Source organism: Falco rusticolus, chromosome 4, assembly GCF_015220075.1.
Source record: "Falco rusticolus isolate bFalRus1 chromosome 4, bFalRus1.pri, whole genome shotgun sequence".
NCBI lineage: Eukaryota > Metazoa > Chordata > Aves > Falconiformes > Falconidae > Falco > Falco rusticolus.
The window spans coordinates 44,073,729-44,096,685 of record NC_051190.1 but is presented as its reverse complement, the minus strand read 5'-3'; the positions used below and the strand labels follow the sequence as shown (position 1 = coordinate 44,096,685).

The window sequence follows — 22,957 nt, the reverse complement described above, 5'->3', positions numbered from 1 at the left end:
CGGCCGGGGCCGCGGCACGCTGCGAGGACCGGTGCCGGTAAGGGGCTGCGGCCGAGGGGGGGGGGCGCTGGCGGTGGCACAGATCCCCGCGCTGGGGCTTGGCATCCCCCGGCCTTGGGCTGTGGCTGCTGCCGGTGGAGGCGTGGGGGGCTCAGTCCTGGGGGACGGGGGGGTTGTGGGTACAAGTGGCCGAGCAGCACCCGGTGTGCCCCAGTTCCCCGGAGACGGTGTGTAACGGGTGCCCCTGGTTGATCATTAACGGGGCATCGGCGGGTTCGGGCTCGGCAGGCACTGGGGGCGGGGGTCCATCCCCGTGGCCTCGGGCCCGCATCCCGCGGGTGGCCCATCCTCATCCAGCCCTTGGGGGCACCGGGGAGGGGGGGGACGACACTGTGCTGGGGGGTCGGTGTGGGGTCCTGAAAGCCAAGGTGGCAGCTGCCACGGCCAAGACCCGGTGCCCATAAACCACGGGTGGGACGAACCAGCGTGTCCCGGCCCCGGGGTGGGTGGGGGGGTGTCCCCCGCTGCAGACCCCCCCACCGGCTGCTACTCCCGGAGCTGCCCCCGCAGGGGCGGTGATGCGACGGAGCCGAACGGCGCTGCCCTTCCTGGGCGCGGAGGTGAGACCGGCACCGGCACGGGGGGCACCAGGGGGAACCGGGGGGGGCGCCGGGGGGTGTGTGTATGGGGTGTCCCCTGTACGAGCGTCCCAGCGCCGGGCCCCCGGGCAGCAATAACCGGGATGGCGGCTCTCAGCGAGAGTTAATTATCCCCTTAATGGACGGTTAATTATTATTCACCTCTGCGTAATTGCGCGCCGGCTTCTGGGTTTTTTCCAGCGGGGTCCCGGGGGAGGGGGGATGTCCCCCCCAGTGGGGTCCCGAGGATGGGGGGCGGGGTGTGTCCCCGGTAGGGTCCCGGGGATGGGAGGGGGGTGTCCCCTCCGGTGGCGGGGGGAGGCGGGGGGGGCGGGAGGGGAGTCCCAGCGGCTTCATGCGCTGCGGGCCGAGCCGCTCCCGGTGCACCGGCTGTGCCTTTGGCCCCGTGCCCCCCCCACCCGCCCCCGGTACCCCCGGGGTGCAGCGCGCCACCGTGCCCGGCAGGGGGAACCCGCGTGCTACCGGTAACGGCGCGGGACTGGGGGGGCTGCCCCGGGGGAAGGACCCCCGTGCTGCCGTTGGTGGGGGCACACACGGACACTGGGCAGCGCCCCGGGACCGCACCCTGCAGAGCTCCCCGGTACCGGTACCCGCGACCATCGCCGCTGCCCCCTTTCCCCGCAGCGCTGTCGCGATGCCGCCGATGCCGCCCCGTCGGGACCGGGAGCGGGAGCGGCGGTGGGCGCCGTCCGCCGGCGTTTCTCCGGGAGCCCGTTGCTGCCGCCGCTGGGCTGCCGGTTGGCGGAGGCGGCCCGCGGCCCCGAGCCCGAGGGCACCCGGGTGGTCTTCACCATCGAGGAGAGCGGTCCCAGCAGCGGCGAGGAGTCCGAGCCCCCCCGGTAAGAGTGGGACAGTGAGGGGGGAGGTGTTTGCTCGCCCCGGTGGCACCGGGGTGGGGTTACCGGCTGGGGCGCTGCCGTCGGTGCCGTTCCCGGTTTCAGCACCGGTGGGCGGACAGCGGCACCGGCACCGGCACCGGCACGGGCAGCCGGTGCCAGTGGCTGCTGCCGCACTGCTGGACTTGGGACAAACCCTTCTGTCAGTGTCCCCTTACTCTGTCCCTGTCCCCTCTGTCCCCATCACCTCCATCCCCATCATCCCTGTCCCCATCATCCCCATCCCTGTCACTCCTGCCCCCATCATCCCCATCCCCATCACATCTGTCCCCATCACCTCCACCCCTATTATCCCTGTCCCCATCACCTCCATCCCTGCCATCCCTGTCCCCATCATCTCCATCCCCACCACCCCCATCCCTCTCCCCCCCAATCCTCTCCCCACTACCTCCCCATCACCCTATCCCCACCACCCTGTCCCCGTGACCCATCCCTGTCCCCACCCTTGTCCCCATCTTCTTCATCCACATGCCCTGCCCCAGCCGGGTGTCACTGCAGGGCTGGCCTGGCCCTGCCCAGAGGTGACCTCGGTCCCTCCTGCTGTGGCTTGGCCATGCCACTGCGCGGTTATTTTTGGGCCATTCTACCCCCTGGCTCCGTGCCTGTCCCAGTCCAGCTTGCAGGGACAGCATGGGGCTGGCACAGACAAGGGACACGGCTCCAGTGTCGTCCACCCCTTGCACAGACACGTGTCCGATGGGGACAGCCACAGCTTGGGAGGGGACAGGGACTGGCTGTCCTGGGGACTGGGACTGGCTGTCCTGCGGCCAGTCCTGCCCCAGCTGTCCCCAGGGGCTGCTGGCTGCCAAGCAGCCCAGGGGAGGTGGTGCTGCCCCCACCCCACTGTCCCCTGATGTCCCTCTGTCCTGATGTCCCCATGATTGTGCTTGCGGTCCCTTGGAGGCAAGGGGGACCCCTCCACCAGGACTGCTGTCTGGTGGGTTTCGGGGTCCCAGCAGGTGCTGCCATGGCAGGGGGGGCCCGTTGCTGTCTTTCCTGGACCCCCGCCAGCTGCTGGATATTTCTGTGGCCGTCGGGAACAGCAGGTATCCATCCAGCTGTCTCAGCGGGGCCCTGGCGTCAGGCTGGGCAGGCGCCAGCTCCCACGGCCGGGCCAGCAGCTCTCCTGTGGGTGACACTGCCATCAGCCGGGCCTCATCCTGCTGCTTCCTCTCCCTGTTGGGCATGGCCCCAGGAGGGGGCTCGTCACAGCAGCAAGGAGGGGCTGGGGCACGGTGTGAGCCTTGGGGCAGGTTTGGCTCTCACAGGGTCACTCAGTGGCACTGTGGCATGGCCACACCATGTGTCCGGGATGCTCTAGGCTCAGCCATGTCCCTCAGTGGCACCATGGTGTGTCTGTGCCACGTGTCTGGGATGTTCCATGCTCAGCCACATCCCTTGGTGGCACCATGGTGTGTCCACACTGCATGTCCGGGATACTCCATGCTCAGCCACATCCCTTGATGGCACCATGGTGTGTCCACACCGTGTGTCTGGGATGCTCCACGCTCAGCCATGCCCCTTGGTGGCACCATGGTGTGTCCACACCGTGTGTCTGGGATGCTCCATGCTCAGCCATGTCCCTTGGTGGCACTGAGGCACAGCTACTCTGTGTCTGGGTCACTCGGAGCTCAGCATGGCATTTCACCCTGTGTCTGGACAGACCACCCCTGCCCTTTCAGGAGCAGCTGCCTCCTTGGGGACAGCAGGGTGGCTGGTGGCACGGGGCCAACGAGGGACCACGTGCCTCAGCAGCCGGGTGCACACCGTGCTGGCGCAGCCGGGGGGGACCCACTCCATGTGCCGACTGCTGGAGCCAGACAGTTGTTTAATTTCCCAGGCGCGGGCGGGAGGGGGATGGAAAGTTTCCCGAGGCCGCCGGGGCTGGGACGGCCGCACGCTTCCTGCTCTGCACCAGCGGGCAGTGTGGCCTTGCCGCTGTGCTGGGGGGTCCCTGAGCTGTGCCATGCTGCCCACCGCACACTGCTCGCCGGGGGCTTCGCCGGCGGCATCCCCCCGCAATTCCCCCCGCAATTCCCCCATCCTCTTCAGGAAGCTCCTGATGAACCAGAGCATCCGCCTGCAGCGACGCTTCACCGTGGCGCATCCCCTCTGGTAAGGGGGGGGACGCTGGCGGGTCCCCCACAACGGGCCACGCTCAGCCCCGGGCGGGCGGGAGGCGACCCCCGGCTCTGCTGCCGGGACGAGGTCAGTGCGGACCCCCGCAATGCTGTGGCATGTCCCCAGGGCTGTGGGCCCACAGGGACACGGGGGATGAGCAGGGGACAGCGGGGGTCCCATATGAGCCTGGCAGGCGGGAGCCACCGGCTGGGTATGGCTGAGCATGGACACACTCATTGCAGTGATGGCTGCGCAGGGACCCGGCAGGTGCAACTGGTGTCTGCCCCATGGCAGGGGGCTGTGGCAGGGGGAGAGAGGGGCTTTTCCCTGCGATAGCAAGGCACTGATCCGCCCACCGTGGCACAGCCAGGCACCTCACTGCCCTCCCCACCTTGGGGCTATATAGGGTTTGTTTTGGGGTGCCCCCCTGCCCGCACCCCAGGGTGCTGGTGTGTGCCAGCTCCACCTGTGTGGGCGCCATGGGGATCAGCAGATCCCTTCTCAGCAGCAACAACATCTATTTATAGTGGCCCCCAGCCCCCCCCCGCCATCCAGCCCCGCATGGTTGGTTATTAATGCCGACAGCCCGTCACTGAAACAAGGGGGTTTAACTTGGCATCAGTCCCATGGCAGGGGCTCGTGTCCCCCCTGCCCGCCCCAGGGGCTCCGGGCTGTCCCCTGGGATGGCAGCGGGGTCAGAGGTGGTGGCATGGGGCCGGGAACAGACACGGGCATCACCCGCGAGGCCGGCAGAGCCACAATGCGGCTTTGTGTCCCCGGTACCATTGGGGACACGAAGCAGAGGCAGGAAAACAAGGGGCTGCGGGACAGCATGACGCGGTGCCTGGGCAGCGCTGCTGCTGCCGGGGACAGCCACGTCGCAGGGACCAGGACCACTGGCAGCATTGCCAGAGTGGGGAGATGCTGCCAGGCAGCCGGTGCCCGTCTCGGAGGCACTCCTGCATCAGGTAGGTGCTGGGCTCCCAGCGGCACAATGGGAACAGGGTGGCCCTGGTGGCACCTGTGCTTTCCCAGTTCACCCAGTGTTCTGGGGTGGCTTGTCCCTGTCCCTGTGGCGGTGGCGGCTGCAGGAGGGGACAGGCGCTGGGTGGCCTATGCGCAGCTTTTCCCATGACCCTGGGGCTAGCAGAGCCAGAGCGGGGGGGGGGGGGGGGGGGGGGGGGGGGGGGGGGGAAGGGGCGGGGGGGTGTGAGGCAGCTGCAGCCACCACGGGGACAGCACAGGGTCTGTCCCCACATCCCTTGTCCCCCCACGGACCCGCATGGCTGCCAGGTGGCTCTGGTTGGGGTGTCTCCAGGCCACCAACGGCATGTCCGCAAGGGCCAGGGCTTGACTTCCCCAGTGGTTTCTGTCCTTCGATGTCCCCTGGCTCTGTGCCATAGCTGGGACACTGTTCCCCCCATGGGACATGGTGCCCCGAGCAAGGGATGATGGAGGCTTTGGGGCTTTCGAGGACTTGGGGCAGTCAGGGACTGTGGTGCTGGGGACAGGAACAGGAGGGGACGGGCCCTTCCCGGGGTCTCTGGAGCCAGGGGCTTCAGGGCAGGAGGAGGTCCTGTCCCACTGGGTGACATGGGACATCCTGCCTCCGTTAGCTGATGTCACCAGTCCCAGACACTCCTATGGCGAAGGGGTCTGTGTGCACAGAGTTGCACCCGTTCTCAGCATTGGGGTGAAGGAACTGGCAGGCCAGGCTAGCGGGTGGCTGGTGTCACCACAGGGGCCACGGAGCTGGGGTGTGCTGGACCGAGTGGGACGGTGGCACTGAGAGCCTGGCAGACCTGGCGGCATCCTCCTGGCTGCACTCCCGCACCTGTGGGCTGAGGTCCTCAGGCCACCCACCCCGTGCCAGCCTTGTCCCCTCTCCCCTCGCAGCTTTGACCTGGAGAATGGCCCCCCGGGCCGGGGCGTGCTGGACCCCCAGGCCAGCCCGGGTGCGGGGCTGGTCCTGCAAGGCACCTTCCCCCACGGCCAGCGCCGCGAGTCCTTCCTCTACCGCTCCGACAGCGACTACGACCTGTCCCCAAAAGCCATGTCCCGCAACTCCTCCATTGCCAGCGACCTGTGAGTGTGTGTGTCCCTCCCCGCCGAGTCCCTCGGCACCCCTGTTCCCCTCCCTGATGCTCCCTTTGCTCCCACAGGCATGGAGAAGACATGATCGTCACGCCGTTCGCCCAGGTAGGTGCTCTCCCCATGCCCTGGCAATGAGGGGACACGGCCCTGCACCCAGCGCTGGTGTGGGGGTCCCAGGGGGGTCCTCCCAGCCCCAGCCCCCTCTCTGCCCCCAGGTTCTGGCCAGCCTCCGCACCATCCGCAGCAACCTGACCCATCTCCAGGACCGTGCCAGCATCAAGTGAGTTGGCCGTGGGATGGGGAGGGTGAGGGTCGTGCCTGGGTGGGGGACTCTGACCCACGGCAAGGGATGGGGCACTGCCCTGGGGGTCCCAGCTGCTCAGCCCCCCGTGTTTCGCAGGCGAGCGTCAAGCAGCAGCCTGCCTTCTGGGAGCAAGGCCAGCCTCACGGGTGAGTGCCAGAGGGGAGATGTGGGGATGCTTTCAGGGCGAGCTGGCTGTCCCTGTATCCCCAGAGATGGGTCCCACTGGGCCTGGGGGGGTGCAGCAAGTGCCCTCCCAGCCAGGGCAGAGCTGCAGTTTTGCCCTTTGGGATCCATGTCTGGTTTTCAGCAGCTCCTCCCGCCTGGCCGCCCTTCGCGCTGTGGCGGTGGTGGAAAGGCTCCCGTTGACGTCAAACCTTCCATTAATAAAACCCCGGCAGCGAGCGAGGCCCTGCGGGAGCCCGGCTGCCCCGGGGCTGGCTGTCACCCCACGGGGATGGCGTGGCATGCCGTGTGCCAGGGCTGTCATGCGATGGGGACAGCGTGACAGGGCTGAGCCCCACCGCCCAGGGATGCTTGATCCCCAGCCTGTCCCCTGCATCCCCCTGTGCCCCCCTTTGCCCTGCTCAGGGGGGGCTGTGAGTAGCCGAGCTGCTGAGCCCCCGGGCTCACTGCGGCACAGCCTGCTGCCAGGGCTCGGGGTGCCACGGCTGGGACCCTGCATGCGCCCCCGTGCCGGGTCGCCGTGCCATTGGCAGGTCCCTTGCCAAGCTGTTGGGTGCCCCCGGCAGAAGATGCCCACCAGAAGCTCTCGCGGGAGACCCTGGAGGAGCTGGACTGGTGCCTGGACCAGCTGGAGACACTGCAGACCAGGCACTCGGTCAGCGAGATGGCTTCCAACAAGGTAAGAGTCCGTGGCATGGAGACATCCCCCATCACCCTGGGGCCACGGACCCCCCCCCCGGCATGGGCAGCGGAGGGTCCTGCCTGCCCCGCGCACTGCTGAGCCCTGCCTGCTGCCCGCAGTTCAAAAGGATGTTGAACCGGGAGCTGTCACACCTCTCAGAGACCAGCCGCTCAGGGAACCAGGTCTCTGAGTACATCTCCAGCACCTTCCTGGGTGAGGACCCCCTCAGGGACACTGCCTGGTGTCACCTCTCTGCCAACAGCAGGGTGGGCTTCGCACCTGCAGGGACCTGAACAAAAATCCTGTGGCACTGGGTGGCTGTGGGGATGGTGCCAGCAGGTGGACCCACTTGGTTCTTGCAAAGAAATTAAATGGAGGGAGCAGGGGGAGGCTTTCCCAGGTGTCCCTGTGAGATTTTCTGCCTTCGGGGTGTCACAACCCTTGTCCTGTCTGGGAATGCTGGTACATACTGGTGCACTGGGGCTGTTGGGGCCATCCCTGTGGCCCCAGGGGGGTGCCCAGGGCAGGGTCTGGGTCCCACAGCAGGTGGGTGGCCCTGTACAGGAGGGTGAGGAAAAGCATTAGGCATCCCCCACGTGGCTCCCCCCTCCCCGTTGCCATGGTGTCGCAGTGTTATCCGTGCCAGCTGACATCATCGGAGTGACCTGGGGGATGCCGGAGTAGGGGATCGGGCTCCCACCCCGCTCACGGCCTCCTGTGATGGCCCAGACAAGCAGCACGAGGTGGAGATCCCCTCAGCACTGGCCAAGGACAAGGAGAAGGAGAGGAGGAAGCGCCCCATGTCCCAGATCAGCGGCGTCAGGAAGCTCACGCATGGCTCCAGCCTCGCCACCACTGGCATCCCCCGCTTTGGGGTGCGGACAGACCAGGAGGGGCTGCTGGCCAAGGTAGGACACAGCGTGGGTGACTCAGCTGGCTGTGGGGTCCCCAGCGCTGGCCACACATGGACCTCTGCCCCTCTGGTCCCCAGGAGCTGGAGGACACCAACAAGTGGGGGCTCAATGTGTTTAAAGTTGCTGAGTACTCAGGCAACCGCCCGCTGACGGTCATCATGTACAGCATCTTCCAGGTGAGCATCCCAATGGGATGTCCCTGTCCCCATGTCCAGATAGGGACGAGCCACCTCCCACCTCCCCACAGGAGCGCGACCTGATGAAGACCTTCCGCATCCCCGTCAGCACCTTCATCACCTACATGCTGACGCTGGAGGACCACTACCATGCCGACGTGGCCTACCACAACAACATCCATGCTGCTGATGTGGCTCAGTCTACCCACGTCCTCCTCTCCACGCCCGCACTGGAGGTAAGCCCTGATCACCCAAGGCCACCAAGCATGTCTGGCGGGGGCATAACACATCTGCAATGTCTTTTTCCGCCATTCCCAGGCTGTCTTCACAGACCTGGAGATCATGGCTGCCATCTTCGCCAGCGCCATCCATGATGTTGATCACCCCGGTGTCTCCAACCAGTTCCTCATCAACACCAGTGAGCTGGGGGGCAGGGATGGGACTGGGGGTGTGTGGGGGACTCAGGTGTCCAGGAGCCATCCCAGGGTGACCAGTGCCATCTTTCAGACTCAGAGCTGGCGCTGATGTACAACGATGCCTCAGTGCTGGAGAACCACCACCTGGCTGTGGGCTTCAAGCTTCTGCAGGAGGAGAACTGTGACATCTTCCAAAACCTGAGCAAGAAGCAGAGGCAGTCACTCCGCAAAATGGCCATTGACATGGTACGGAGGGGCCTGGACCACTGCAGGGTGAGGGGTCCAAGCTGGGGGGGCTTTGTGGTGGGGTCAGGCTGAGTCCCGTTCCCGGCTTGCCCTGCCCAGGTGCTGGCCACAGACATGTCCAAGCACATGAATCTGCTGGCGGATTTGAAAACCATGGTGGAGACCAAGAAGGTGACCAGCCTGGGGGTACTGCTGCTGGACAACTACTCCGACAGGATCCAGGTGGGTGCAGGGATGTGGGTGTGGAAACCTTCCCGGCATTGCAGGTGTTGGTCCTGGCTCCAGCCATGGCTGCCAGCATGTCCCGTTTGCTGCCACCACCCCTCCCAATCCCAGTTGGCCATGGCCAAGGGGGTTCCTGGCACAGGGGTGGTGGCCCTGGGGGACAAAGGACTTTGGGTAAGCGACACTGTGGCTGTGTCTACAGGTCCTGCAGAACATGGTGCACTGCGCTGACCTCAGCAACCCCACGAAGCCGCTGGAGCTGTACCGGCAATGGACTGACCGCATCATGGTGGAGTTCTTCCACCAAGGCGACCGGGAGCGGGAGAAGGGGATGGAGATCAGCCCCATGTGTGACAAGCACACTGCCTCCGTGGAGAAGTCCCAGGTGGGGCAGTGGCGCGGGGCTGGGGCAGGGGTGGCGGCACTGGGCTGGGGGCTCAGCTCTCCTTTTCCCCAGGTGGGTTTCATCGACTTCATCGCCCACCCGCTGTGGGAGACATGGGCCGATTTGGTGCACCCTGATGCCCAGGAGATCCTGGACACACTGGAAGACAACCGGGAATGGTACCAAAGCATGATCCCACGCAGCCCATCCCCACCACCCGAGGGACCTGGAGTGTCCCCTGCCAGCACTGACAAGTTCCAGTTCGAGCTGATGCTTGAGGAGGAGGAGGAGGGTGAGTCGGACACAGAGCTGGAGGGGGCTGAGAGCCCCTTGGATGAGGACAACAGTGGCTCCAAGACACCAGCCACAGATGACTCTGAGTCGGCCGACACCAAATGCCTGTCACCCAGCCCTGGGGACCAGGACTCACCTGTCACCCGGCCCAGGGATGTGGACAACCGGCGGGCACTGGAGGGGACGCTGCCGAAGGATGCCAGTGGTGGTGGGTGCTCGGTGCCAGGGCCAGAGGGCAGCCAGGGGCTGTGCCTGGACAGAGAGGGCAACGTCACATTCTTGCCCCTGGGCACATAGTAGCATTGACTGGTGGGTCCCCTCGCTGCCACAGGGATGTGGGACTGGATGCTGCCCTGGTGAGGGCTGGAGACAGTGGACGGCAGGCAGTGGAGAGCACCAGCACCACAGGGACCAGGGCAGCCGCTGGGATGTGAAGGGACCCAAAGCATGTCCCTCTGCAAGAGCTGGGCAGGTCCTAATGGGCATGAGGACGCTGCTTGCCTTCTCCCAGCAACTGTCCCCTGCTCCTGCCCAGTGGCCCCAGCTGCTGAAGGTCCCTGTCCCCTTCAGACAGTGGGGACACTGTGCTTCTGCCCCATCACAGCCTTGGGGACATCATGCCACACAGGGCTCCAGGAAGAGGTCCTCCACGGGGCAGGGCACAGCTAAAAGCATTTTGGTGTCTCTCTGGGTGGCCCGTCGCAGAACAGCAGCCCCACGACAGGACAGCGAGGTGGGCAAAGGGTGCTGGTGACAGCCCCCAGCACAAGGAACCTCAGTGCAGCCAGGCACCGGGGCACAGCATGGGCATGAGTCAGTGGTTTATTTATTTGGGGACATGTCCACTTTTTAAAGCCTTTTATAGCTCACTTTTTAATACAAGCCTCACCTAGGTGCACTCACATGCGTTCTGGTGGCTGAAAGACGAGTTTCTGCTCCGTGATCAGCACGTGAAATGCTGCGTTTGTACTTTGCACTGCGGGCCCTGGCAGGTGCTGCATCCCCCTGTGTCTCTGCAGGGGCTGGGGCAGCCCCTGGGGTCCTTTCGGTTTCTTCTTTCACCTTCCAGAGATTAAACCTGGTTTGTTGCCCCACAAACACAAGCCTTGTAAGCGCCTCTTCACCATGCTGTGGCCACGGTTGCCGCAGTCCTGCTGGTTGGGCCAACATCCCCAGTGTGGTTGGTGCCCCTGTCTCCTGCTGGGGCACCAGGGAGGGCCCTGCTCCGTGTTTGAACAAAAGCGAGCTCCTCCCTGGAAACGTCGATCCATCACTGGCAAACACAACTGGCTAAGGTAAATATTTAATCGCCGGCTTGGCGCGGCACAGAGCCCATTCCCCCGCTCTTCCGCATTGCTCCCAACGGTGATTTATATCTGCAAACATGTCCCCACCCGAGGCACTGCCCTGGCATGCGGGGCCCTGCCGGCGCTCCCCCAGCGGCAGCGGGGCCACGGGTGCTGGGTGCTGCTTTCCCAGCCCAGCCGGTTTCCAGGGCTTGGCCAGGAGTGCTGGGGTGCCAAACGGGCTGGCGGGTGGCTCCATGCCATCCATGCCTTGCGGGAGGTGCTCGGCATCCCTCTCCTGATGGGGAGGGGCTGGGTGCCGGCAGGTTGACAGGGACCAGATGTGCTTCCAGAGCTCCCTGATAGCCTCACGCTGCATCCAAAGCCGGCTCCATTCTCTGCCAGGCTGGAGCTGGGCAGGAGCCAGTTGAAAAAGCCTGTTTCATCCGTTGCTTGGCCGAGGGGCTGGATCCATCCCTGCCTCCGGGGGGAGGCTGGGCCGTGTCCCCACTGTGGGTGCCCCTGCAGTGCCCACCCCAGGGGTGCACAGCCATGGCTGGTGGGCTCCAGCCCCAGAGAGCCAGGGGTGCCCGGCTCCGTCCCCCCACGGGCTGTGGCACCCTCGGTGAGGCCCCTCACTGGCCAGGAGCTGCCCCAGGACAGAGGCCGCCAGGCTGGCACAGGCAGGGCAAGGCCAAGCCGGGAGGCGCCTGGGGCCTGCCAGGCTGCGGCCGTAGCAGGGGCAGGCCCGGCTGAGGACAAGGCCGGTGGGCAGGGGCCGGCCGCTGCCCCTGCCACCCTCCCGTGGGGCCGCCATATGCCGCCTGCCCCTAATCCCCGCTGATTGCCTCAGGGCGAGGGAGGACGCAGGGCAGGACATGGCCGCCCACCTGCGCGCCCTGCCCCAGCACCGGGCCTCGCCTCAGGGCAAGGAGCCCCTGGCAGGAGATGGGGGCAGGCTGCCCGTGGCTGCAGGCGTGGAGCAGAGGGGCGCTGGCCGTCGCGATAGGCCGTCATGTCATGACAGGGGAGGCTGTGAAAGCTCGTCTCGCCCCCACCCAGAAAGAATGGTCTGCCCCACGCCCCCGCCTGAGAGCAGATGGTTCAGCCCACGGCACCTCGGGCGCCGCCGGACCGCACCACCGCGCGCTGCGACGGGGGGGATCGGCGCCCACCACACCTCCAGGAGGGGGGCGTCTCCTCTCCCCTCCCCACCCCACCCACCGTGGGACTCACCGGATGTCCATCACAGCGCGCTGTCAACCAATCAGCTTTCTCCCCTGGGGCCCAGCGCTGACGTAAGAGCTCATTTACATGCCTCGCCCCACCTAACCCCCTCTCCCCTCCCCCCCCTCTCCCCCCCCGCAGCGACGTCATCCGGGCTCTGCAACGGCCGGGGCGGCGCGCGCCGCTGCTGCAGTTGCTGCAGGAGGAGGCGGCGGCGCGAGCGCGGGGTGAGGTGAGCGCGCGCCCCCGGTCCCCCCCCCCACTCCCCCCCCCACTCCGGTACCCCCCGCTCCCGGTATCCCCCGGGTCCCCGGCACACTGAGGGTGGCGGCTGCAGCGCGGGGAGGGGGGGGCGGGGGGTGACGGATGGGGGATGCAGCGCGGGGGGGCTGCACTCCCCCCTGCAAGGCGGGGTGGGGGTGGGGCGCGTGTCTCCCACCGGGGACCGGCCGGGTGCGGTGGGCTCGGGCCTGTGAGGAGGGGCAAGGGTTGAGCTGCCTCCCTGCAGGAGCCTGCAGCCCCCCCCTCTCGGCAGAGCACCCTGCAGCAGCCCACGCCCCTCCCCCAGCAGAGCACCCTGCGCCCCCCCAGCGGAGCACCCTGCAACCCACCCTGCAGCATTCTGCGCCCCCCCAGCAGGGCACCTTGCGCCCCTCCCAGCACAGCACTCTGCAGCCCCACCCCCGGTAGCACTCTGCGCCCCCACCCCAGCAGCAACCTGCAGCACCCTGTGCCCCCCCCCAGCACCCTACACCTCCCTGCCCCAGCAGAGCACCCTGTGCCCTGCAGCACCCACAGCCCAGCATCCCTGCGCTCCATTCTGCAGTCCTGGGTGAGCACCCACCTCTGTGCACCCCAGCCCCTGCATCACCCCCCCCAGCTCTGGGCACCCACCCCACCACAGCACCCTGCCAAACAGCCGGAGCAGCAGCTGGGCTGGGCATGGCATGTGGGGCACGGCTAAAGGTGCCATTTTGCAGGGGGGGTGGCATGCAGGAGAGGCTGCAGTGCTCAGCTGCACCCCTGCCAGGGTCACAGTTCCCCAGGCACCAGGGGCTGTGCGCCCCACATCTGCTGCAGGTGCCTTGGTTGGGTCGCTGCGTGGGGGGTGACAGGAGCTGGCCTGGCAGAGCCCTTGGGGACTGAGGGACCGCACCGGTGGCGGCACACCGTGCCCGCAGTGATGCTCACCCATCCCAAAGCGATGTATGGCTTAACCATGCCCACACTGGTGGGAAATGGCACGGATTGTGGCACCAGGGCCTGGCCCTGCGTGGGTTTGCCACCCCCAGCCCCACTGCATCCCTGTCACGGCTTGTCCTCCACCTTGCAGATGGCGTCTGCTACCGACTCCCGCTATGGGCAGAAGGAATCCTCAGACCAGAACTTCGACTACATGTTCAAGATCCTGATCATCGGCAACAGCAGCGTTGGGAAAACCTCCTTCCTTTTCCGGTACGCCGACGATTCCTTCACGCCCGCCTTCGTCAGCACCGTTGGCATCGACTTCAAGGTCAAGACCATCTACCGGAACGACAAGCGCATCAAGCTACAGATCTGGGTGAGCCCCTGGCACTGCCGGTGCCCCTGCACGGCACAACAGTGACCAGTTGCCATTTGCCAGGGCTGGAAGCACCGGGGGTGATGCTGGGGGGTGCCCCCGGCTGGGCTGCATGGTTGCTGGGGAGGGGGGGTCCCCACCTGGGGGTGACGGGTTGCTCTCCCCCTCATTGCACCCAGGATACGGCCGGCCAGGAACGGTACCGCACCATCACCACTGCCTACTACCGCGGTGCCATGGGCTTCATTCTGATGTACGACATCACCAACGAGGAGTCCTTCAATGCCGTGCAGGACTGGTGAGCGCCTGGATAGGGCTCTGGGGACCCCCAAACCATCCCTCCCTCTTCACCGGCAGCCCCCCTGTGCCGTGCTCTGCCCTCTGCTTGATTTCCCTCTCTGCTTTCCAAAGGTCCACCCAGATCAAGACCTACTCCTGGGATAACGCCCAGGTCCTGCTGGTGGGGAACAAGTGTGACATGGAGGACGAGCGTGTCGTCTCCTCGGAGAAGGGCCGCCAGCTCGCTGAGCACCTGGGTGAGTTGGGGGGGGGGCGGCCTGGCGCAGCCATCTTCCCACAAATAATTTAATTAGGGGCTTAATTCCCTTGCTGTAATCCTTCCGCTTCAATGGCAGCGGTGACTTGTCACCCAAGGAAAAAAAATAAGGTGTAATTAACCCGCCAGCGCCGGGCTGTGATGGTGGTTTCTGTTACTGCCTCGTAAACCTGCTGCTGGCTGCTGAGAGGTGCCGGGTGGGGAAAATTGGGGGGTCCCGGCGGGGGGGGGGTCAGGTTGCAGCCAGGTGGTCCGGGTATGTGGCACATGCAGCTCTTCAATATTTCACAAGGGGAGGAGGAGCTGTGGAAGGTTTCTGATGCTGGGCAGCGGGATGCAGGGTTGTAGCGGGGTGGGGGTTTGCCGCTTTCATGTGTGTCCCCCCCTCCATATTATTCCCCCCGCTCCCAGGTTTTGAGTTTTTTGAGGCCAGCGCCAAGGACAACATCAACGTCAAGCAGACCTTTGAGCGGCTGGTGGACATCATCTGCGAGAAGATGTCGGAGTCGCTGGACACGGCTGACCCGGCGGTCACCGGCGCCAAGCAGGGCCCCCAGCTCATGGACCAGCAGGCCCCCCCGCACCAGGACTGTGCCTGCTAGGGCCAGCCCCCCCCCAACACACTCCAAAAATTGGTCAGTGCACCCCCCACCCCTCCCCGAGCCCCTCTTCTTGGGGTTCCCACGGGGGCTTTTGCTGCTGATACCTCCGAATGGGCTGCTGCCTCTCTAGGAGCCCCCCCAGTTCAGTTAGGCTGTGTTCCCCCTGTCGCCCTCCCCCCCCCGCCCCATTTATTTATTTTTTAAGCCTGGGCTGGTAGAAAACTCCCCCTGTTCTGCTTTTAATTGCTCCACAAGTCTGAGAAATATGATTTTCTCTGTCTGCTTGCTGCCACTGGCTCCCATTGCCCCCTGTCCCGTCCCTCCCTGGGGAGCAGGGATGGGCCTCCTCCCCAGCGTGGGGGGGCTACGATGGGACCCCTAAACCTCATGTCCCAGCTGGGACTCCCCCCACCCCCCTCCCCAGCCTGGTTGTGGTCCCACCTGCCCAAAATGCTCCTGGGGGCTTTCTGTGCCCAGCTCTTCCCTGCCCCCTCCCCCCCACATGGATGGATATTTCCTAACTCTTGTTTATTTGTATAAATAGATGCTAATTTATGCTCCCGCCGTCTTCCTCCTTGTACATAAGAAAAACTTGTAAATAGGTGTAGGAAGTGACGCTGTGCGCGTGACCTGCTGTGCTGTGGCCGTGTTGGTGCATTTATTCTTTTTTTTTTTTTTCTCAGTGTGGTAACCTTGCTTGTGAATATATCACTTTTAAAAAAAAAACAAAAACAAAAACCAAAAAACAACCAAATCTATTATTTAAAGGTTAAAAAAAAAAAATACATGAGCGAGGCCAGCCAAGCAAGCTGTAGCAAACTAGTCCTAGTTTGGGGATGGGGACCGCTGTAAAACCCCTGGTTTTGGCTTGTGGGGGTGTGAGCGGGGCTCAGAGGAGCATCACTAATTTGCTGCAGGGTGTTCGGCTCCTCATGTGTTCCTGTAGTACCGTGCTTCTGTGGAGACTGTGAATAAGTGGATGTTCCTGTAGCAATGATGGACCTGGAGGTCTTGCTGCCCTCTTATTTATTTTTTTTGGAGCGCTGTGTCTTTGTTTTACAGATTTCCCCCCCTCCACCCCCCCCGACCGTGACACCATCTTCCTCCCTTCCTCTTTCCTATTTTTTGTGAAGTTTACTTATGGAAGAGTTACACTGTACTGTACAAATGTCAAAAGTGTCAAAAGAGTACAATTTCCTAAAAATCACTGTATTTAAAGAAATGTTGTGAAGAAATAAATCAATGCTGATCACCGGTTCCTCAGGATCATTGCAGGCGCAGAGGGGTCAGCATGGTGGTCCCTCAGAGCCTCAGCTCTGCGCAGCCCTGCATCGACAGGCTCGTTGCTAGAGAGGAGCAAAACCGATCTGGTTTCTTAATTAGCAACCACCAAATGGCTCCTGCCGTGGCTCAGCAGCTTGGCTGGCTGTGGTGGGAGGGCTGCTGTCCCTCCGGGGGTGTGTGGCAGGAGGGATGAGGATGGAGCTTTAAGGCACCGCTTTAAAAGCTTTAGAAAAAAAAAAAACTACATTTAGGCAGTTTTCATTGGTGCTGGTATTAAATAAGTTCCCAGGTTACAGAGCAAGCATCCAGCTTGCCCAGGAAGCTGGGGGAAGAGAGATGCCATGGTCCAAACCCTGTAAAAACTTTGCCTTAAAAACCCCTGACTGCCTCCGTGCCGATCAAACGCGGCGGCGAGCAGGCGGCCGCGATCACGCCGCTATTTTTATCAAACCAGGGTGGCTGCAGCCCAGCCCAGCATAGCCCACGAGTGGTGCCAGGTGGAGTGAAAAGCAGCTGAGGCAGCGGGTTGGGGGGAGCTGGGTGACGTCTCCCTTGAGCTCCAAGGCAAAAAGCAAGGAAAGGGCTGGGGAGGTGCAGCGTCTCTCTGCCACGCAGCCGAAGGGGGTGCCCTGAGCGGCTGGCTCTGCGCAGAAGGGTGGTGGAGGGGAGCAAGGTGCCAGCCTCAACCCTGGAAAAGGGAAAGAAAAAACACTACAGCAGAGGGGTGAGCGCTGGGGACCTTCCCTGGGGTGCTGAAGGCGAAGCGCAGCTGCAGCAGCTCCTGCCCGCCCCAGCAGCATGGGCTCTGGGGGTGAATACAAAAAGAAATGGTTTTAGAGGGTAGCCTGCAACCCCAGGGTGGGTTACAATGGCAACCCCAACCCATCAGTGCAGTCAGATGAGTTAATCAGCCAGATCTGCGCAGGCTGCGGCAGCCGTGGGGGTCTCCAGCCATCGCTTGCGTGGGGTGGGTTGAGCCACGTTGGCCACAATGCCCAGAAAACCACTCACCACGGGCAGGAGCCTTCGCAATCAGTGAGAGCCTCTACGTCCCGATACTGTGCTGGTTCTCCTGTGGCAAGTCCTTCTCAGTGCTCGGGGGGCTGCCAGGCTAGAAAATGGGAGAGACGGCGCGTTCGGCACGAGCCCAGCTGGCCGTGGTAGCGAGGCATGGGCGCGTGGCACCGCGGTGCCGGTGCTCACCCTGTGTTTGAGGTAGGAGAGGTAAGTGTCCCAGCCCAGCGTGATCACGTTGATATAAACCACCCGGTACTTGGGCGGGACGAAGAGGAAATTCATGAGCTGAGCCACAGGCCAGATGCACCAGTCAGCCTGCCGATAGCAAAGAGCGGCCAGGCCCTCTCCACCGGAGCTCGGTCTGCACCGGGGGCAGGAGGGAGAGCCTGTGGGGGGTGTATTTACCTTGTAAAACTCCCAAAATTTCTCCTTCAGCTCCTCCCAGCTCTCCTCTAGAGACTGGCCCTCCAGAGTGCCCATGCCTGTGGGGACAGATGGACGTCAGTGGGGATGGGAGCGCACACAACGCTGGGGATTGTGGATGGGAATTACCATCTTGGCTGTGCCAGACACTGAAAAATACCAGAAAAACCCAACGTGAGAGGAAAGGGCAGCACCAGCACCAGCCAGAGGGAGGGAGCTCTAGGAAACCCACATCCACCCCACCGCGGGAGGGTGACGGGCGTCACGCCAGCACCCGCACACCCGCAACACGTCACTGGCAGCGTGGGCCACCCTCAGTATTCAGCGGCATTGCCACAAGGCGGGTGCCACCGCGTACCGAGGAAATACCAGGCGCCCAGGGTGGGCGATGTCACCAGCTGGTCGATCAGGACTTTCTTCAGAACCGTTTTCAGCCCCCGCACGCCCCGCGCCGGGAAGGCAGCATCCAGCCAGAGGTACCAGTAGTGCATCAGCGGACCCATGCTGCAGCCGATGGCGAACATGCGTCCTGCAACACAACACCGCCCGGTGACCCATGCATTATTTATGTGACACCCTCCCCCTGCCCCCCCCCCGACCCCCGAAAGCGGATCCAGCTCTGGGGAAAGGCACAAAGGGAGTGTGGCTCCAGGGGCTGCTGGGCAGCCGGACCCCAATTCCCCCACCGTGCTAACGATGATGAGTGAAACGCGTACCCCCTCACGTGTACTGCCCCCCGCCGGGTTGTCACCTGTGCGGGCCACCTGGATCTCCGTGTCTGGGTGCCGGCGGCGGTGCCAGGTCTGCTGCAGTGTGTCGCCGGCGGCCAGCAGCGCGCCACAACTCGCCGTGTTGGTCAGCAGCAGCAGGCGGCCGGTGAAGAGCGGCTTCCAGCAGCGCAGCAGCCGCCGGCCCCGCGCCAGCATCCTGCAGCCAGACACCCCCCTGCCAGGGGCTCAGTGGGGATGGAGCCCCCCCCCACACCACCCCTGTCACTCCGTGCTCCCCAGTCACACCTGTATGTCCCCAGATCCCCCCACTGACCCCAGTTATCCATACTGTGTTCCCCAGTAAAGCACCACCGTACCCCCCCCAATTATCCATGCTGTGTCCCCCAGTTACCACTGCTGTGGCCCTCAGGTTTCCCATGTGCTTCCCAGTTACCACGGCTGTACCCCCCCAGTTCCTTCCATAGCCCCCAGTTAGAACTGCTGTACCCTCCCAGTTCCCCCCATAGCTCCCAGTTATCTATATTGTGCTTCCCAGTTAGCACCACTGTGCCCCCCCGTTCCCCCTTTGTCCCCCCCATAGCCCCCGTTATCCATACTGTGCCCCCAGTTAGCACTGCTGTACCCTCCCAGTTCCCCCCATAGCCCCCAGTTATCCATACTGCGCCCCCAGTTAGAACTGCTGTACCCCCCGAGTTCCGACTTTATCCCCCCCATAGCCCCCACTTATCCATAATGTTCTCCCAGTTAGCACTGCTGTACTCTCCCAGTTCCCCCCACAGCCCCAGTTATCCATTCTGTACCCCCAGTCAGAACTGCTGTACCCTCCCAGTTCCCCCCATAGCCCCAGTTCTCCATACTGTGCCCCCAGTTAGCACTGCTGTACCCTCAGTTCCCCCCATAGCCCCAGTTATCCATACTGTACCCCCAGTTAGAACTGCTATACCCCCCCAGTTCTCCCCATAGCCCCCAGTTATCCATACTGTGCCCCCAGTTAGAACTGCTGTACCCTCCCAGTTCCCCCCATAGCCCCCAGTTATCCATACTGTGCCCCCAGTTAGAACTGCTGTACCCTACCAATTCCCCCTTTGTCCCCCCCATAGCCCCCAGTTATCCATACTGTGCTCCCCAGTTAGCACTGCTGTACCCTACCAGTTCCCCCCATAGCTCCCAGTTACCCATATTGTGCTCCCCAGTTAGCACCGCTGTACCCCCCGTTCCCCCTTTGTCCCCCCCATAGCCCCAGTTCTCCATACTGTGCCCCCAGTTAGAAATGCAGTACCCTCCCAGTTCCTTCCATAGCCCCCAGTTATCCGTAATGATCTCCCCGTTAGCACTGCTGTACTCTCCCAGTTCCCCCATAGCCCCAGTTATCCATACTGTGCCCCCAGTTAGAATTGCTATACCCCCCCAGTTCCCCCCATAGCCCCCAGTTATCCATACTGTGCCCCCAGTTAGAACTGCTATACCCCCCCCAGTTCTCCCCATAGCCCCAGTTATCCATACTGTGCTCCCCAGTCAGAACTGCTGTACCCCCCAGTTCCCCCCATAGCCCCAGTTCTCCATACTGTGCCCCCAAAGAGAACTGCTGTACCCTCCCAGTTCCTTCCATAGTCCCCAGTTATCCATACTGTGCCCCCAGTTAGAGCTGCTATACCCCCCCAGTTCCCCCCATAGCCCCCAGTTATCCACACTGTGCCCCCAGTTAGAACTGCTATACCCCCCCAGTTCCCCCCATAGCCCCCAGTTATCCATACTGGGCTCCCAGCTAGAACTGCTATACCCCCCCAGTTCCCCCCATAGCCCCCAGTTATCCATACTGTGCTCCCAGCTAGAACTGCTATACCCCCCCAGTTCCCCCCATAGCCCCCAGTTATCCATACTGTGCCCCCAGTTTCTCCATTTATCACTACTGTACCCTCCCAGTCGTCGGCCCCCCCGTTACCCTTGCTGCCCGCTACCCTTGCTGCACCCCCAGTTCCCCCTGCTGCACGCCCCCCACTCACTCCAGTTACTCTCGGCCCCTCCATTCACTCCCTGTCCCTCCCAGTCCTCCCAGTCCCCCCCATCCCCCCGCCCCGTGCCCTCCCGCGCCTCCCGCTCACCGCCGCGCGCTTCCGCCCCCCCGCCGGCGGAACTGGGGGGCGGGTCGTCACGGGGTGTTTCCGTTTCCGGTGTCCCCCATGGCACGTTCAGAGGCGCAGGAGGCCGCCATGACACGTACAGAGGCGCAGGAGGCCGCCATGACACGTACGGAAGCGCTGTCGGCCGCCGTGACCGCTATGGCGGCAGCTGGAGGAGGCCAGGCCCGCGCCCCTGGGCCCTAGCTCCTGCTCTGCCCCAGCCCCGCGCCCCGCAACACACCACTCCGGAGCCTCTTGTTTTACCACAAAACTATATTTTTTATTCGCCTCTCGCTTGGTGCTTCTACGTCGTCCCTCAGTGCCTGCAGCTGCCTGCGGCCTTGTGGGCCCTCGAGCCCTCACAGGCTTCGGGCTTCTCCCCCTGCCAGAGAGCGGTGGTAAGGCCATGCCCCCCAGCCCCGCCAGCCCCCCCCGGCTCCCCTTCCCACCTGGTAGAGGCGGCAGATCAGCCCTAGCAGCGAGGCCTGCGCCTGTGCCTGCAGCTCGTCCGTGTGCTTCTGTATGTGGGGGGACGTGGAGCAGATCAGGGGGGCTCCCTGCCATGACTCGGCACTGCCCAGTGCCCCGGTGTGTCCCCCACCCGCCCCCACCACCGTACCCCATTGATGACGATCCAGGGTACGTATTGGTGTGGGGGGTTGAGTGCCTCGGTCAGCTGGGCGTTGCGGTGCATCAGGGCAGCCCCTGTGTCCCCCTGCACGCAGGCAGTGATGCGGCCCCCATCCAACTGTGGGGCATAGACCTGCAGGCACTGCCAAGGAGAGGGGGACACACACAGGGAGGTCAGGGGGACTGGGACGTCCCCATAGTGGGGCACGGTGGACGGGGCGGGGGACACATACGGCCTCCAGGTTCTTGGTGACGGAGCTGCCTGACTCCAGGCAGAAAATGACGGGGAAGTAGGTGCTGAAGTTCTTGGCCTCATGCATCAGGCAGGTCTATGGGGGGAGGGCAGGTGGTGAGGGACCACCGGACCCCCCATGTGCTAGCACCATGGGGATAGGGACTATCACCGTCACCTCGATCATGTTGCCCAAACACTCCTCCGGGCCGTGCTGGCACTGGAAGTTCCATTTCCCGCTGATGTTCCTCTCCTACGGGACCAACTGGTCTGAGCAGGGCTGGCGGTGCTGGGGTGAGCGCCTGCGGCACTGGGGCAGGTCAGCTCCTACCTCAGCGTTGCCATAGGGCACCAGGGTGATGCTCAGGGCCTCGGCAGGCAGCAGCAGCCAGGTGGTGAAGAGCTCCTGGACCAGGAACTCACGGCATGCTGGGCACAGGCTCTCATAGTACAGGCTCAGCTCCACGGGAGCAGCCGCTGGACGCGAGAGGTTGGTGCAGTGGCTCTCCACCTGTATGCGGGAAGGTTTTGGGGGGTGCGGGGCAGGGCTACAGCTGCAGCCGCCTCCCCGTATTTGCAGGGGATGGGGCAAAGTTGCTGGGATGTGGGGCAGGAGGGGGATGAGGGTGTACAGCGCTGGGAAGGAAGTGAGGGCAGCTTTGTGATCCTCTGTGCTGCCAGCATGCAGCACCGGGGCTTTCCACAGGAACTTCCCCAAAATATTTTGGTACAAAACATATCTGGCATGGCCGGGACATGCCTGTGTGGGGGTGCAGCCCAGCACCCACTGCCGGGTGGTGGCTGCAGTCCTGCGGGGCTCGCAGGGTGCTGCCGGACCCACTGCTGCAGCAGTGTCACCGTTCAGGGATATTCAGGGCAGAATAAGCTGAAAAGCTGTTTTATGCAGAAAAAGCAGAAGAGCCAGTGGCACCCGGAGAAGGGGTTGGGGTCCAGCTGCAGCACAGCATTTCCCCAGGGGTGCTGGGGAGTGCCGTGGTGCCAGCGCGGCACTGGGTCTCTGAGCATCCCTGCGGCGTGCCAGCCTGTGCCACAGGGATGCTCAGAGCTGGCACTCGCACCAAGTACCACAGCCAGGCGCTGCCCCAGTGCCATCCCCCCAAACCCCAGCCCCACGCGTGCTGTTTTGGTGGGACATCTCCCCACGTGCTGGGTGACCCTGCCCTGCGTGGGTGGCCAGGGCAGCCCTGGCACGCGTGGCTCTGACCTGGCAGGCGACGGCGATCTCCCGCGAGCTGCACCAGAGGTGGACCGGGTAGTCACAGCTGGGGAAGGCCACCCCGAGCCGTGGGGCCAGCAGGGCCACAAGCACCAGGCGAGCCAGCGGCACCGTAGGGGCCATAGGGACGGTGTGGTGGTGTGTGGAGGCGAACCCGTCCCGGCAAGGTCTTTTAAAGCCCGGCTGCGCCCGCCTCTGCATGCCCTTCCTGCCCTGCTCAACCGGCCTCCTCATGTGACACTGACGCTGCTGACTCACAGGGGGCCGCCCGGCTCCGGCCACCTGGTCCCTGCTGTCCTGCAGCCCCAAACGGGGGGTTTGGGGTCACAGCCCCTCACCCACCCTGGAGCAGCTGCCGCTTCCCGACCGGTTGGGGACAGAAACCCAACTCCGTGCAGCCCAGGCTTGGCGTTCCCCAGACAAGCAGGAGAGTGGCTCCCTGCCTAGGCCCCCCCG

At 64.1% G+C, this 22,957-nt stretch overlaps 4 protein-coding genes across 12 annotated transcripts; 2 read left to right on the top strand and 2 right to left on the bottom strand.

Moving 5' to 3' along the window:
• Positions 1–10,698, top strand: PDE4C (phosphodiesterase 4C). Of its 5 annotated transcripts, XM_037386255.1 has the most exons (17): positions 1–37; positions 571–620; positions 1,284–1,498; positions 5,573–5,761; positions 5,839–5,875; positions 5,986–6,050; positions 6,171–6,220; positions 6,791–6,936; positions 7,059–7,152; positions 7,669–7,847; positions 7,931–8,029; positions 8,101–8,265; positions 8,348–8,447; positions 8,537–8,691; positions 8,791–8,913; positions 9,119–9,301; positions 9,374–10,698. In XM_037386255.1, the coding sequence occupies exons 2-17, from the start codon at positions 579–581 to the stop codon at positions 9,890–9,892; spliced, it is 2,361 nt and encodes a 786-aa protein (XP_037242152.1). In that variant the 5' UTR covers positions 1–37; positions 571–578; the 3' UTR covers positions 9,893–10,698. The 5 variants fall into 5 exon arrangements, with proteins under 5 accessions (XP_037242152.1, XP_037242151.1, XP_037242150.1 ...); XM_037386254.1 differs by lacking the exons at positions 1–37; positions 571–620; positions 1,284–1,498 and adding an exon at positions 1,954–3,670 and having other exon boundaries at positions 6,827–6,936; XM_037386253.1 differs by lacking the exons at positions 1–37; positions 571–620; positions 1,284–1,498 and adding an exon at positions 1,954–3,670 and having other exon boundaries at positions 6,824–6,936.
• Positions 10,699–12,235: 1,537 nt separating this feature from the next.
• RAB3A (RAB3A, member RAS oncogene family) lies at positions 12,236–15,628 on the top strand. 2 transcript variants are annotated; one of them, XM_037386271.1, is made up of 5 exons: positions 12,236–12,335; positions 13,442–13,669; positions 13,849–13,967; positions 14,081–14,205; positions 14,637–15,628. In XM_037386271.1, exons 2-5 carry the CDS (start codon positions 13,442–13,444, stop codon positions 14,825–14,827), a joined length of 663 nt encoding a protein of 220 aa, XP_037242168.1. In that variant the 5' UTR covers positions 12,236–12,335; the 3' UTR covers positions 14,828–15,628. The 2 variants fall into 2 exon arrangements, with proteins under 2 accessions (XP_037242168.1, XP_037242167.1); XM_037386270.1 differs by having other exon boundaries at positions 12,239–12,340.
• Positions 15,629–16,015: 387 nt separating this feature from the next.
• On the bottom strand, positions 16,016–20,400 carry MPV17L2 (MPV17 mitochondrial inner membrane protein like 2). Of its 4 annotated transcripts, none has more exons than XM_037386272.1 (7): positions 20,385–20,400; positions 18,303–18,496; positions 17,910–18,080; positions 17,534–17,610; positions 17,315–17,443; positions 17,123–17,222; positions 16,016–16,799 (listed from the first exon to the last, which is right to left on the bottom strand). In XM_037386272.1, exons 2-6 carry the CDS (start codon positions 18,475–18,477, stop codon positions 17,157–17,159), a joined length of 618 nt encoding a protein of 205 aa, XP_037242169.1. In that variant the 5' UTR covers positions 18,478–18,496; positions 20,385–20,400; the 3' UTR covers positions 16,016–16,799; positions 17,123–17,156. The 4 variants fall into 4 exon arrangements, with proteins under 4 accessions (XP_037242169.1, XP_037242170.1, XP_037242172.1 ...); XM_037386273.1 differs by lacking the exon at positions 20,385–20,400 and adding an exon at positions 20,286–20,302; XM_037386275.1 differs by lacking the exon at positions 20,385–20,400 and having other exon boundaries at positions 17,315–17,383; positions 18,303–18,545.
• Positions 20,401–20,657: 257 nt separating this feature from the next.
• Positions 20,658–22,713, bottom strand: IFI30 (IFI30 lysosomal thiol reductase). The gene is made up of 7 exons (XM_037384892.1): positions 22,490–22,713; positions 21,596–21,775; positions 21,443–21,517; positions 21,266–21,361; positions 21,022–21,174; positions 20,852–20,920; positions 20,658–20,784 (listed from the first exon to the last, which is right to left on the bottom strand). The coding sequence occupies exons 1-7, from the start codon at positions 22,700–22,702 to the stop codon at positions 20,719–20,721; spliced, it is 852 nt and encodes a 283-aa protein (XP_037240789.1). The 5' UTR covers positions 22,703–22,713; the 3' UTR covers positions 20,658–20,718.
• Between the last annotated feature and the right edge of the window lie 244 nt (positions 22,714–22,957).